This window comes from Diospyros lotus, chromosome 8 (assembly GCF_014633365.1).
Source record: "Diospyros lotus cultivar Yz01 chromosome 8, ASM1463336v1, whole genome shotgun sequence".
NCBI classification, from domain to species: domain Eukaryota; kingdom Viridiplantae; phylum Streptophyta; class Magnoliopsida; order Ericales; family Ebenaceae; genus Diospyros; species Diospyros lotus.
The window spans coordinates 28,020,347-28,034,014 of NC_068345.1; the positions used below are offsets into that span (position 1 = coordinate 28,020,347).

General features: G+C 34.5%; 1 protein-coding gene across 2 annotated transcripts in view; it reads right to left on the reverse strand.

Moving 5' to 3' along the window:
• LOC127807955 (uncharacterized) overlaps positions 1–13,393 on the reverse strand; it is a 28,897-nt gene extending 15,504 nt beyond the window's left edge. The window contains exons 1-7 of one of the 2 annotated variants that reach the window (XM_052346209.1): positions 13,085–13,393; positions 12,482–12,555; positions 12,272–12,346; positions 10,777–10,883; positions 4,402–4,462; positions 1,058–1,117; positions 888–962 (exon numbers count right to left, since the gene is read on the reverse strand). In XM_052346209.1, coding sequence (XP_052202169.1) covers positions 888–962; positions 1,058–1,117; positions 4,402–4,462; positions 10,777–10,883; positions 12,272–12,346; positions 12,482–12,555; positions 13,085–13,100 — 468 coding nt within the window. In that variant the 5' untranslated portion in view covers positions 13,101–13,393. Of the gene's footprint in view, positions 1–887; positions 963–1,057; positions 1,118–4,401; positions 4,463–10,776; positions 10,884–12,271; positions 12,347–12,481; positions 12,672–13,084 lie in introns of both variants that reach the window. The other variant, XM_052346208.1, reaches the window with a different exon arrangement.
• Between the last annotated feature and the right edge of the window lie 275 nt (positions 13,394–13,668).

Sequence of the window (13,668 nt, forward strand, 5' to 3'; positions counted from 1 at the left end):
AAAATTCTGATACAAATGGAACTCTGATAAATAGTGTCTTGGTTGTAGTGCAATTATGAGTCAGTCAAAACTTAAAATTTTGGGTTATTGTGATATAAAATTGAAGAAGATGACGAAGAAGAAAGCAGAAGAAAAGAAGAGAAAGAATTAGAGAAGAGACAAAGAATACCCAGAGAGAAAGAACCAAATCTTGTACTCAATAATCTATTATTTGAAAATTCCCTACCCTTGTGAGGTATTTATAGCCATAGAGATCTGTATAGAAAGCCAAATTAATCTAAGAAACCAAACCAAAATATTAAGAGACCTTGCCAAACTAAAAATCCAAATTAAAATAGTTAACTAAACCATGAAATTCTTAATACACAAGAAGTACTGAAATTACATAGTCACTCCCCCGCTGCACCCCTCCAAGAAAAATATAGCAGTAAAAGGAAAAAGAAAATAATTCTTTCATAGAAAATACACAAGAAGAAAGCTTTACAGACATGTTTCATAGGTCCTCTCAGCAACAGGCTTTGCTGAACAAAATATACTATGACTTGTGATGAGGGCTTCCTATTGGTTGAACTCATTGCAATAAGTATTCTTGTTTCTCGTCATCATCTGAAATGAAAAGTCTCTGCAATGGACAATACTGTTGGCAGTACCATTCACAAGTACTCTCCTTTCTCTTCCTCACATGTAACTAAAAAGTCCTGGTACACCAGGTTCCTTCTACTAGGTATAGATTTGCATGAAATTGTGCTAATATTCTATAAAACATTCTCTGTTTAAGCCATTAAACTTTTATGGATATTAAAAATTAAAACAAAAAAATCACAGAGAGCTCAAAGTACTAGGCATAATAAGCTACTTTTGTTATATGTCACAAAAAAACACATTACCACTGCATCAAATGTGGAATCAAAGTCATCAATTGCAAAACATATGTCTGGATAAGCAGGAGTTGTCTGTACTTCCTGGACAGATTGCAATTATTGTGTCAGATAAAAGAAAACACAAAGTTAAAAAAACAATAAAAGAAAATTTGATCTTCTTAATAACAGAAACTTGCCTTTGTGGAGTCCAAATGGAACTCAACACGACTTGGAGAAGCATAAACAGTCTTTACAACCTAGAGATTGAAGCATAAACCATATGGAAGTCAGTGACCAAAATGCAGTCAGCTTTTACTTTCAAGTAATCAAAAAAAGCATGAGAAAATGAAGCATTGATAATGGAGATATTGTTGCCAGACTGACTAGGCATTCAAGATTGAGGTAAAAAAGATAAATAGCCTGAAAAGGGATAGGAACTACAATCATATCCATTATACAATGATTGAGTTCAATTTGGGGCTGTTTAGCTGTGGAAAACAGCCACACTTTTCTAGAAAATTACTCCACAAAAAACTGAATTAGAAAACTAGTTCAAATACAAAAAAATTCTGAATAGAAAATGGTGATGTGGAAAACTCTGTCTTCCAAAATTGAGCTAAACTTGGGAGACTCCTAAAATAAGTTTTCTAGGTTTTCCATATCAATTTAGAAATTTGGAAGTCGCATGTTTTCAAAAAAATTTCCCCAAATCATCTCCATCTCCTTCTCTAATACAAGTTACATAAAATAAATTAAAACATCTCTCCTATTTTTGAACATATGTTTCAATTTTTTAGATTGGAATTAGTTTTCTGTATTTTTCGCATTTCTCAAATTTTCTATGGAAAAAGAAAACTAGCCATTTTATAGAAAATTGGACATAAAAAACTGGAAATCAATTTTCCACAACTAAACAGACTATTTCAATTTCAAATGGTTCCATTAGAGAACTACCAAAATCTGTTAAATATGGCCAATAACCTACCTAGTCTATAAGAAGCATCTGAAAGAATGGAAAAATGACAGGCAATATGAAATTGTACAAAAGATGACAGGATGATTAACCATATATTAAACCACATGCACATCAAGCTATTGTCAAATCTATTATTAGAAACTCTTCTTGCAAACCAATGAAAGGATGGACACTAACATGGGATGCAGATGAGAAACCATACAAAAAACATTGAAACGATCATAATAAAAAAAAAAAACAAAAGAAAGAAGGAAAAGAAAAGACACAAGAATACATGAATATTTTATATATATATATATCTTGATTACTTTTTATGTTACAAATACGATTATGTTTTATTGTAGCAAAATAATAACAAATCATTTTATCAGAAAGGGCTGTATCATATATTTTATAAAAGCTTTACAAATTAAATTAGAATTTTTAGGTTTTTCTTTAAAATAAAAGGTATTAGACTTTAGAAATTCCAAATTTAAAAGCCTAAAAGAGAGTGACATAAGTAGGTGCAGAACCTCCCTCCCTCCCAAGCTGCCATGAGTTTCGTATATGTCTTCCATTTAGAAAAGCTAAAAACTAACAATACGATTTAGACATGTAGTAGAGTATTTAAAAGATAGAATTTCTGACACAAGATGTCTTCTTAAAAGTGTTTGCTTCATATTTATAAGAATCGCTCAATAAATATACACTCCTTGGCTTTTCTTTTTTTTTTTTAATTCTTGGATCATGGGGAGTGGGGAAATTGGTGATGTAGATGATATGACTAAAGTTGGGGCATGATTGGAAACTGATTCCACTCCTAAAGCTACTAAGACACAATATAAGAGTTAAAACTCCCTTAAAAGGTGTTAGCTAGAAATCAACAGGTCATAATCTGTAAATAAATCTCACCCAAAACAATACATGAAATGGTTCTCCAGTGAAACTCACAAACTGGCAATACAACAAGATAAAAAGCCTTTATCCCAATGTGTGGGGTCGGCTACATGAATTCTAGCTCACTGGTCTTCTCTATCTATAGTCTTCTCTTATATCGAAATAAGTAGAAAACTGCTAAGTTGAGGTAGTAGCCAAAAAGCTCATTTTGCAGGGATATGGCCCCTCAGACCACAAAGATGAAAGGTGATAAATGGTGTGAAATTAGGACTTGCAAAGTTACTCGACCCTTTTTTCTTAACATTCATAAAAACTTCTTAGGGTTAAAAGCTTCATATTTATATTATGCATCTCTTAGTTATAGGAGAATGTACAATGTGTCCTCTTGATACTTATCAAGGAGAGAGAGAAAAAATAGTTGTGCACATGTTTAGTAATCAACTTAACTGAGGAACGATGTCAAGCCATGTATTTTACTGATGCATCCTAGTTTAGCTTGCTTCTTGAGGACAAATAAGATTATAATACCTAATATAAGATCTTTATAGTATCAAATATAAGATTATTGTACCTCAACAACATATGGAAGGTAGTTGTTGTATCCCAAAAAATCTAAGGAGTGGCTTAGGAAAGGTTCTAGAATGTCAGGTGGTAGTTTGGGTTGGTTCCTATTATCATAACCCCGAGGATAGGGTAGTAATTATGTATTCTATATAATTCTTTTGGTGGTTGTACTTCTTGTTATAGTAATTGTACCTTTCAGTTGTATTGTAATTGAAAGAATAGGAAAGTCTATAAATAGGCCAGATTAGTTAGAGAATGTCATAGTTGAATGATAATTTGAATTATGATTTCTCTCTCAGCTTCTCAGATCTCTCTCCTGTTTCCCTCTGACTCTCTCTCTTGTTTTGTTCTGTTTGCATCTCCCTCCCAATTCTGCGTGCTATCTCCCTTTTTCTGTCCAATTCTCCCTCCAAATCTCTTTGTTCTCGATATTTTCCTCTTAAAACCCTAGGTTCCTGACACCCATGTATGGGGTCATAACTCGGATGCCACAAATCTCTTTGAACTAGACAAGATCGGCATCCCTTGATAGGGGTAATGCCAATGACAGGCCTGCAATCTCTAGCCACCAACCCACAACACCCTTGGTAGCCTAAGTAGGTCACTTCAAGGTCCTTCCTTTCTAAAGGACTGCCCATTGAAGTAGTTGGATGGGAGGGGGTCAAGGTTAACAGGTCACTTGCAAGCCAGGTGCCTGGCAATTCAAACTCATCTAAACAATGCTATTTGTAATAGAACAAATTGTGCTATAGAACATAGAATAACTAGAATAAGGGTTATGTTGGTGTGTCACGTCTCGCTTCCTCCTTAAATGTGTTCCAATGGATGGGTTTTGCTTGTGCAAAACACAAAGGTCAAACCAATAGCCTTCAAGTTGGGAATGGGATTATAGATTAATCCCACAACCTTATCAAGCCAATTGAACATGGCCTAATATTCCCTCCCTCGCCCCCCACTTTTTCCCAATTTTACATAATGGAGCAGATGTTCCACAATAGTAAAGTATCATATAGATTGGCAATATGTTTAAACAGAAAAAATCGAAGGTTGAGAGAAGCTCAACAAGTGCACATTTAGTCAGATAATTCAGAAACCGTTTCAAGCATTGAATTAGGTTTTAGATACCTTGTATATAGAAGACAAAGGTGTGTCTTGCCCCATCTGGTGACTTGTAAGGACCTGATGACTGAATAAAGAACAAACTGTTTCTGATTACATGCAAAAATAATGCACATGCACAAACACCATTGCACAATGTAAAACGATAGAGATCATGAACTATGATCTTTCAGATGATGCAAAATGAGAATATTGGAATTAGGATGCAACGACACCAAGAGTGAAGCATCATTGTATGTCAAAGAACGTCTTACAAACATCCTTATAGGAACAGTAAAATCATCCATTTTTTATTCCTTCCATACATTCCTGAAAAGTTATAATACAAAATCTTCTACCGGAAGCAACAGTGGATGAGAGATAGATTCCTTTTTCTGATAAAGATACTAGACTAGTTGAACAAGACAAACCATCCAAATGAAATTCTCTTAAAGATTTTATGGATGAGACTGAATCATGATTTATTCTACTTAACATAATTAAGAATGAAATGAAAATTCAAAACTACTTTAGTAAATAAAAATGTAAGATTATTAGGGCGTACAAATTGTATCTTTGCCTGTAGGTTGAGTAATCCCCTTAATGCTTTAAAAATATTATTCCTTTCATAACCACAATGGGTCTTAAGCCCAAATAAAGGAGACTTGCATTAGGTAGTCAACAACTAACACAAAATCATTGGATCATTATATCTTATCAGACAAAATATCGTTTTATTTGGCAGTATCCCTCTAGGGGGCATTGTATTGTTTGAATATGTATGGCGAAAAATTGCCTAGAGCAACTACAACAACACCTGGATGTAATGTAGGAATTGAAAGGGTTCTCACAATTTCACAAACGGATGAGAGTAAATAAGTTAGTCGAGATTCAAAAGCTTAGGGTTGGATCATGAATATTGGAACCTTGAAAAGGAAATCAATGGAGGTTGTAGATGCGATGATTAAAAGAAGTCAATATTGTTTGCCTCCAAGAGACAAGATGGGTTAGTAAGAATGCTAAAATGTTAGTTTTTTTTTCAGATAATCTAAAATGTTAGTTGAGTCAAGATAAAAACTCTGGAACAAAAGAAGGACAATACAAGTGGAGTGAGAATTATTGTGGGTAAGACTTTAAAAAATAAGATAGCGGATGTAAAGAGGTTGGGAGATACGATTGTTGTAGTTAAAGTTGTTCTAGGAAAGAAGATTATGAATACTGTCAATGCACATAAATCAAAAGTTAGATTGAGAGAAGAGATAAAGCCAAAATTTTGGAAGATTTAGAGAGGCACTTGCATGAAATACCTGAAGACAAGTAGATAGATATAGCAAGTAATTTGGATGGTTATATAGGTAGAGAAACGAATAAGGTAAAAGATGTGCGTGGCAGTTATGGCTTTGAGAAAGAAATAGCAAGGGTAAAGCTATTTTGGATTTTGTCATGGCATGATTATAGCTAATAAAATTTTCAAGAAATGGGATGAACATTTGATCACATACAAAAGTAGGTTATTGACTACCCAAAATCCAAATAGACATCTTTCTTATGAAGCAAAAAGATTGCTTATCTTGCAAGGATTGTAACGTTTTACTAAGAGAGGGCAAAACCACTCAATATAGATTTATTGTCCTAGAGTTCCATATCAAAAAATAGAGGAAGGATGAGAAGAAGCAAGCCCAAGCATCAAATTGTAGGATTCAAAAGGCAAAAGGCAAGTTATTTTCAAGAAAAAAAATGTGTGACAAAAGAGATTGGCGTGTGAAAGGTAAGGCAAATTTAATGTTGAATGGGATAGCTTCTATAATTGGAAAGTAAGGAAAACTGCTCTAGAAGAGTCAAAAATAAAAGTGCTAAACCAAAAGGAACCATTGTACTGGTGTGAGAAAATACAAGAAAACTTGCTACAATACTTGGAACGCATGCCCTAATGAGGAAATTTTAATAGGTATATTTTAGCCAAAAAACAAGCAAAGAAGGACTTCAGTGAAGCAACGTCAAAAACTTATGAAAAATTGCACAACCAACTTGACACAATAAATGGAGAAAGATATATGTAAGTTAACTAAAGCAAGAGAAAGAAAATAAGGGACTTGAGCAAAGTGTAGATACCATGAAGACCAAAAGGAACTAGTAAATAAGGGGGTAATCAAGGAGATATGGAAGGAAATTTCTTAAAGCTATTCAATGAATGTGGAGAAAAAAACATTTATATTATGTTAAGACATATTAATAATTCTTAAAGAAAAACGAATGACATATTTGAAGCAAACCATAAAAAAAAATGAAAAATTGTAAAGCAGTTCAACCAGATAATATCTCGATAGAAGCACGAAAAATGGATTAAAAAGCTTTTGTGGTTAATGAAATTATGTAATATGATCCTTAAATTTAAGAGGATCCCTGACAAATAAAGGATGAACACTCTAGCATCAATCTATAAGAACAAAGGAGATATCCCAAATTTTGGAACTTATAGAGAGATCAAGCTAATGACACTATGAAACTTTGGAAGAAAATGATTGAACAAAGGTTAAGCAGAGAAACCAAGGTATTTGAAATCAATTTGATTTCATAATTGGTAGATCAATAATGAAGGCTATATATGTGACAATGAAAGTGTCTAAAGATAAACAAAAAGATTTCGACATGATGTTTATGAATCAGAAGAAGAAGAAGAAGAAGAAGCTTATAACAAGCTTCCCAAAGAAATCTTATGGGGGTGGAGTCGAGGGGTTATAGAGAGAAAAATAAAAAAAGGAGTTTGAATTGCTTATATATGTATCATGTGGTTAAAATATGTGTTAAAACGTGTATAGGACATACAAATACTTTGAGTTACAATTGGATTACATGAAGGATATGCACTGTGACACCCTATGAGTAAATATGAGCAAAAGAGGAGAAAAAAATAAAAGGAGGCTCGGGAATCAACAAAACAGACAACTGTGAGGGTCACCTGCCACATAGAAGATAGCAATCAATGAGGAAAGTTGATTAATGGGTTAACTATTGCAAGCAGGTTTAAACTCAGATAAATAGCTGACTTTAAACTCAAATTTAGAGGACTAGATGAAGAGATAATTAGTAGCATTTTGGATATGTTATTAGGCATAATAACAGGATTCCAATGATATAAAAATCATTCATTTTGGTGAAGATGCATGAGAGTTGGATTAAGGACTCAATAAAGGAACTAAGATAATCAACCAAGTTAGTGAAGCTTCAGCTACTATGAAGTACTGGGGACACTCCCGGGGGCTGCTGTACCAGTGTCACCAATGTGTCAGACAGTCTGACATGCCCATGTGGTGTGTTTGACACTTTCTTAAAATTTTTTAAAAGGATACATCAGCAGACAAGCGTAGGACATGCATGTCCCCTGTGTGGGCACTTCAAAGACTAAAAAATAAGGGCTTTCTTTTTTACTCTTCACTTTTCCGACTTGGCAATTGCATGATTCTTTTGTTTTTCCTCATTTTTGATTCCATAATTATTTAGTTTTCATACATGTCACGCTTCTATTCTGCAGCTCCTCTTTACACATCAACTAGATTGTGAAGGACAAAAACGACTAGACTATGGGTTGGTTGCTAATTAGATTAGAGTTATTCATTTGGAATTTGGCTTATTAATTTTAAATGCATATTTATTAGTTTGAAATATAGTTATGATACTTTATTAGCCATTAAAAATCTAAAAAATTATTTTATTAATTGATGTATCTTGATTGTGTCATGTCCCACTTGTTTAAAAAATGTCCTGTCCTCATGCCCGCATCCGTGTCCATGCTTCATGGTCCAGCTATGTAGGGGACTGGGAAAGTGGGAGAAGCTAGTAGAGACATCTAAAATGAGGTGTGACTTACCACCTTGTGATGAAGCAGGTGTTGCAGTGGCTAAAGGAGAAAAGGGTGGCAAGAGAAGGAAGAAATAATTGTCCAACTGCTTTAGCAGCTGGTTAGCTGCTTCTCTTGGCCTATAATATAATTAGGCCATCCCATTTCCATTCTCAGCACAAATCATCATAGAATGAAAGGCTCTCAAAGGGAAAGAGTTCAGAGTGAGAAATTGCTAGAAAAGGTAAAAAGAGTGAAGGAAAGCTGAGGAAAGGAGGAAACTTTGCTGAAAGGCTAGAGAAGCTAAAGCTTAGGGTAGGTGCATGGTTATGGTTCTTACAGAATGGCATGATGCACATAATGTTTCTATGACAGCCTAATGTGCAATTTGAAATGCATGCATGATATGTATGCATAAGTTTGCATGCTGCATGAAAGTATGAGTCTAGCATGTGCTAGTAATAAAGATTCAACGCCATGAATGTGTTGTGATGACCCTTGGGCAATGGTAGAGAATGTTTGGCTAAGGGTGAGCCAGTTGTGGACCCCTAGTCCATGCGAATAATGCTAAGCAATAAAGGGGCTTGAGCCTAGAAGGAGCTGCATCCGGTGAATGACAAAATGCCAATGTTAGAGGCCGCCTTTATGAAATGTGTGATCAATAAGCATTGTGTGAGATTGCAACGCATTGCCACACCGAGATTTTGTTCACGTGTATTGCATTTTTAACATTTCAAACCATGCTAGGAGTAGGAGAGGATGACCAGCCTGGGGGTAGATGAGGGGAGATGATATGCATGATATTATGTAGGTATTTTTGAAGCATGTCACTTTCTGTAGAAGCTTAAATGTTGATATATCAAGTCAATCATATGATATGAATATTAGTTCTGTTTTGATTACAAAAGTTGTTCTGTCTTATATCTCATGAATAAGTTGTTCTGCCTTATAGTCGACTAGAGGTCAATTGAGGGCATGACAGTTGACTGTTAGTCAACTGGTAAATCTTAGAGCCTGGGACGATTATGTCATATAACAAATATAACCAACTAGTTCCATGTCCCTTTTGAAGTAATAGGGTTTCTTGGGGCTTGGTAGTCTATATAAGTTGACATGACTTTTAACTTTTCAGCATATTTATGGTTATCTTCCACTAAGCTTGTGTTGCAGACTACATGGTCAGTTTGGAATGTAAGCCTTCTGCAGCACTTTCTGATCCTGATCCTTTGTGTTTCTTATTCAAGTTGACTTAAGCCAAGATTTGAATTTCGGGTTACTTCATTTGCTTTTTACAATCTATGCCCCCTATAAACAATATATCAAGCCTTAATCCCACTCGGTGGGTTTGGCCATATGGATTTTAGCTCGCCAATCATCTCCATCCATGACCACATCTTCTAGCAAGGCCATTGTAACACATGTTATGCATAAGAGTTTCTCACTAAGGCTTTGTTGGTGTTCCTCTATCTCTTTTGCTAAAAATTCCTTCATTTCCATCCACTCTCTCCCAAGGAGCATCAATCAGTCTTTTTCTTAAATTGTCAAACCATCTAAATCAAGTCTCACACATCATATTGATAGGAACCACCCTGACCTTATGATGTATAACCTCATTTTTAATTCTATCTTTTCCATAGCCACACAAAAATAGTAATATCCTTATCCTCGTAACATTCATATTTTGTACATGGTAGTACTATTGCCCAATATTCTGCACTGTACCACAAAACTGGCCTTATATTTGCCCAATAAATTTTTCTTTTAGCTTTAATGGGATTTTACTTGCATAAAATGCTGAATGTAGTTCTCTATTTTAACCTTTTTTCCTTAATTTTATAAATAAAATCCTCAATAATCTCTCTATCTTTTTGTGATAATTAATTAAAGATATTTGAATTGATCTTTTTCTAGGAATGAATTGATTTTCAAGTCTCATCATAACATAACCAGGCTTACATTTTTACTAAACCTATATTCAATATATTCGGTTTTTGATCTACTGAACTTAAAATTGTCCTTTCATATCTCAAACTTAGTATTAATATTTTCCTTTGTCTCATTCACCAAGACAATATCATCTAAAATAGCATATACCTATGCTTGGATATGTTTATTGAGTTCATTCATCACTAGAGTAATACGGGATCAGTGCATGTCGGTCTTGTCTCCATCACAGGCTATGCCATTCTGTTGACTTACCTTGGTATGGGTTACTGTGGTCCTGAATCACAATACCAAGGCTTGTGATGGTGTCAAGAATCCTTACTCGATGAGTAAGAGTAACCCTTTAAATCATTGTGCAAAACCTCCCCTTGAAAGTGCATTCATTCTCGCTTTCAGTTCCTTAGGGTTAATAGTCGATCTGATTAGTTGACTTCTCTTCCATAGCCTTTTAGTTATGGACAGTCAACCTACAATCGACCATGCCCCATCCTTACAGTCAATCCTTCAGTCAACAGTTAACCACGAAGACAAAGAAGATCAAATAAAGGGCAATGTTAGAGAAGTGTATAAATTAAAAGTGAAAAGGTGTACAAACAACTAAAAAGGAAAAGGAGAGCTACCTGCAAATTGCAACTGTTACACTGAACGAAGTGTGAGCAATTAAGTTCAAGTAAAATGAACGCCTCCAGTCCACATCGACAAAATTCTTATCAACTAAATCATCCAGCTGGTAGACAACAATATAAGGTCATGATCTTAAATGAATAATAAATCATTCAGAAAAATCAAAATGCTATTTTATTGTATATATTTAGCTAATACTAAACTTTGCATGGTCATAAATGTCCATAAAGTAACAAGTAACCTTATCAGTGGCAGAAATTGGATCAAATTAAAAAGATTTTTTATTTTGCTACCTCATATCAAGACCAAAGCAAAGAATATAAGCAATATAGAGTTTGTAAAATCAATAACTTCCATATTAATGTAATATCTTCAACAACTTATCAAGTGCCATTGAAAAAGTATTCAGCAGTCCAAATTCAAGTGCAAGACCCATTCACATAAGCATTTACAATGAAGAAACCAGGAACAACCTAGTAGTTGAAAAAGTAACCTATTTAATATTTTGCAACATTGCAGGTTTTCTGCCACTAATCTCATCAGTGGCAGAAATTGGATCAAAGTTGAAAAGATTTTTTATTTTGCTACCTCATATCAAGACCAAAGCTAAGAATATAAGCAATAGACAAGAGTTTGTAAAATCAACTTCCATATTAATGTAACATATTCAACAACTTATCAAGTGCTATTGAAAAAGTATTCAGCAGTCAAATTAAACTGCAAGTCCTAATCACATATGCATCTACAATGAAGAAACCAGGAAGAACCTAGCAGTTGAAAAAGTAGCCCACTTAAGATTTTGCAACATTGCAAGTTTCTATATACGTATTTTTCCTAAAATCTGAAATTATAAATTTTCTGATAGTTACATAAACATTTAAATCTAGTTACTCTTAGCCCAAAAAGGAATAGATAATAACAATAATAATAATAATCATAATAATAATAATAATAATAATAATAATAATTAGTTACTCAGACAAAAAAAAAAGATAATAATAATGATTACTTACTCGAATAATAGGAAGATAGGTTCAATGTAGTGGCATTCTGAAGTTTGTTTGTGAACTAATCTCAATAAATTTGGCTGTCTTGAAATACTAACAACCATGCGCAGCTTCAGTTAGAAAAACTTTCCCATGGCCTTTTGAGTGGAAAATTATTTATTTCTTCAAATGCTTTTACCAGGAGGACTGTAATAACGATGTCTGTTGTGTGAATTATTACAAGAATATTATTGCGTAAATCCTATTTCTCCATGCATTTTCAACTAGTTAGGAGCCAAATTTGGAAGACATGTTTGCACTTTAAGATATGCTATAGGATCACGCACACCCCAAAAGAGAAATGAAGGAACCACGAGCAGGCAGGGTGGAGGTTTGATTTGTAAGCAGTTACACTAAGAACAATTCCAGATTATGTTTATTACAATATCAAGCAAGTAGTAAAGGACACAATTGTGACCTTGAATTGGTATCATGCTGTCTTTACCTTAGGTGCCCACCTGCGTACAAAGTAAGGAGAGTTGCCTTCCACATTATCATTAAAGCCGTATCCATGCAAGCTCTGGAAGAAGATAGTTCAATCAATACTACGATCTCTAGGAACAACAAAAAAAAGACATGATGATACGAATGCATATATTTTTCTGAAAGGTTATATATGCCATGAATCAATGTGCCAAAAGGATAGAAGGTCTACCATTTTCCTGACGAAGAATAAAAGGTCATCATCCTGGCGGGCCCTTGACTCTTTCCCCCGAATGAAATACAAATCTATGATGTCATACCAAAACCGTGAATCCATTTCAACATCTGAACCATCTTCCTCATCTAAATTTGTTTGCCCCAATAACTTGGAATGCTTCTTCACCATACTTAACAACTCATATCTAACAACAAACAGTTTACAAACGCAAAACAAACAACAAATATAGTAAAAGTACAATTCAAAGAATCAAAAGTAAGCATGAATTCCCACATCCTCACATCTCATCAACTAGTCAAATATAGTTATTTTTAATGTAAATATCGATACTTAGATCGAGTCAAATTTGACAGGACAAGACTTTCATTTCCCGGTGGGCAAGTGATCAGTTTATTTCCTCGACAAAATTGTTGCCCAAGTCAAATTGCGAGTTCAGGAGTTGAACTACATCCATTCAGTGACTTAACATTATCCAGCAAATTTCCGATTTAAAAAGTGGATAATTCGTCTTAATATGATATACGAAAACTGAAATTCGCACGGGAAACCTAAATTTGGCTATGATGAACGTAATCGAGAATGAATTGGAAAGGGTACCTAGAAGGGGTCTCATCTCCAACACCAAGCATGTCTTTTTGGACTGTTTCTGCTTCCAAATTCAACGAATTCGCGGAGCAATTTATGGAGCTTCGCTGATCAATACAGAATATAGGGTTTAGGCTGAAGAATTGTCGAGAAGACGACAGAGGGATGCCGCTTCGACAACCGTCAAAAGAACTGTACAAAGAGAGCAAACTTGTATTCTCGCTTTGTTTACAGAGCAAGTGACGACGGTGAACATTGTTCCCCAATTACTGCATGCTGGTAGCGTGAAGTCCCAGGGGGGCAATTCTAAAGGATACCCAAGGCTATTCATGTCCTCTCGTCTTTTGTTCTTTTATCGCATTTTTCGTCTTATATCATTTATTTTTATATTATAATTTTATTATTATACTATCAAGATTCGGAATTGGTCAACCATGATTCTTAGGTCTTAGGTCTTAGGTCTGCAATAAGAGAATGAGCCCAAAGACCAAGAGGAGAAATGAAATAGAACCAATACGAAGAGAAGTTTTTACGTGATTCAGCCAGAACGATGCCTACTCCGCGACTATTCTCTAGTTGCAGAGTAACAATATATT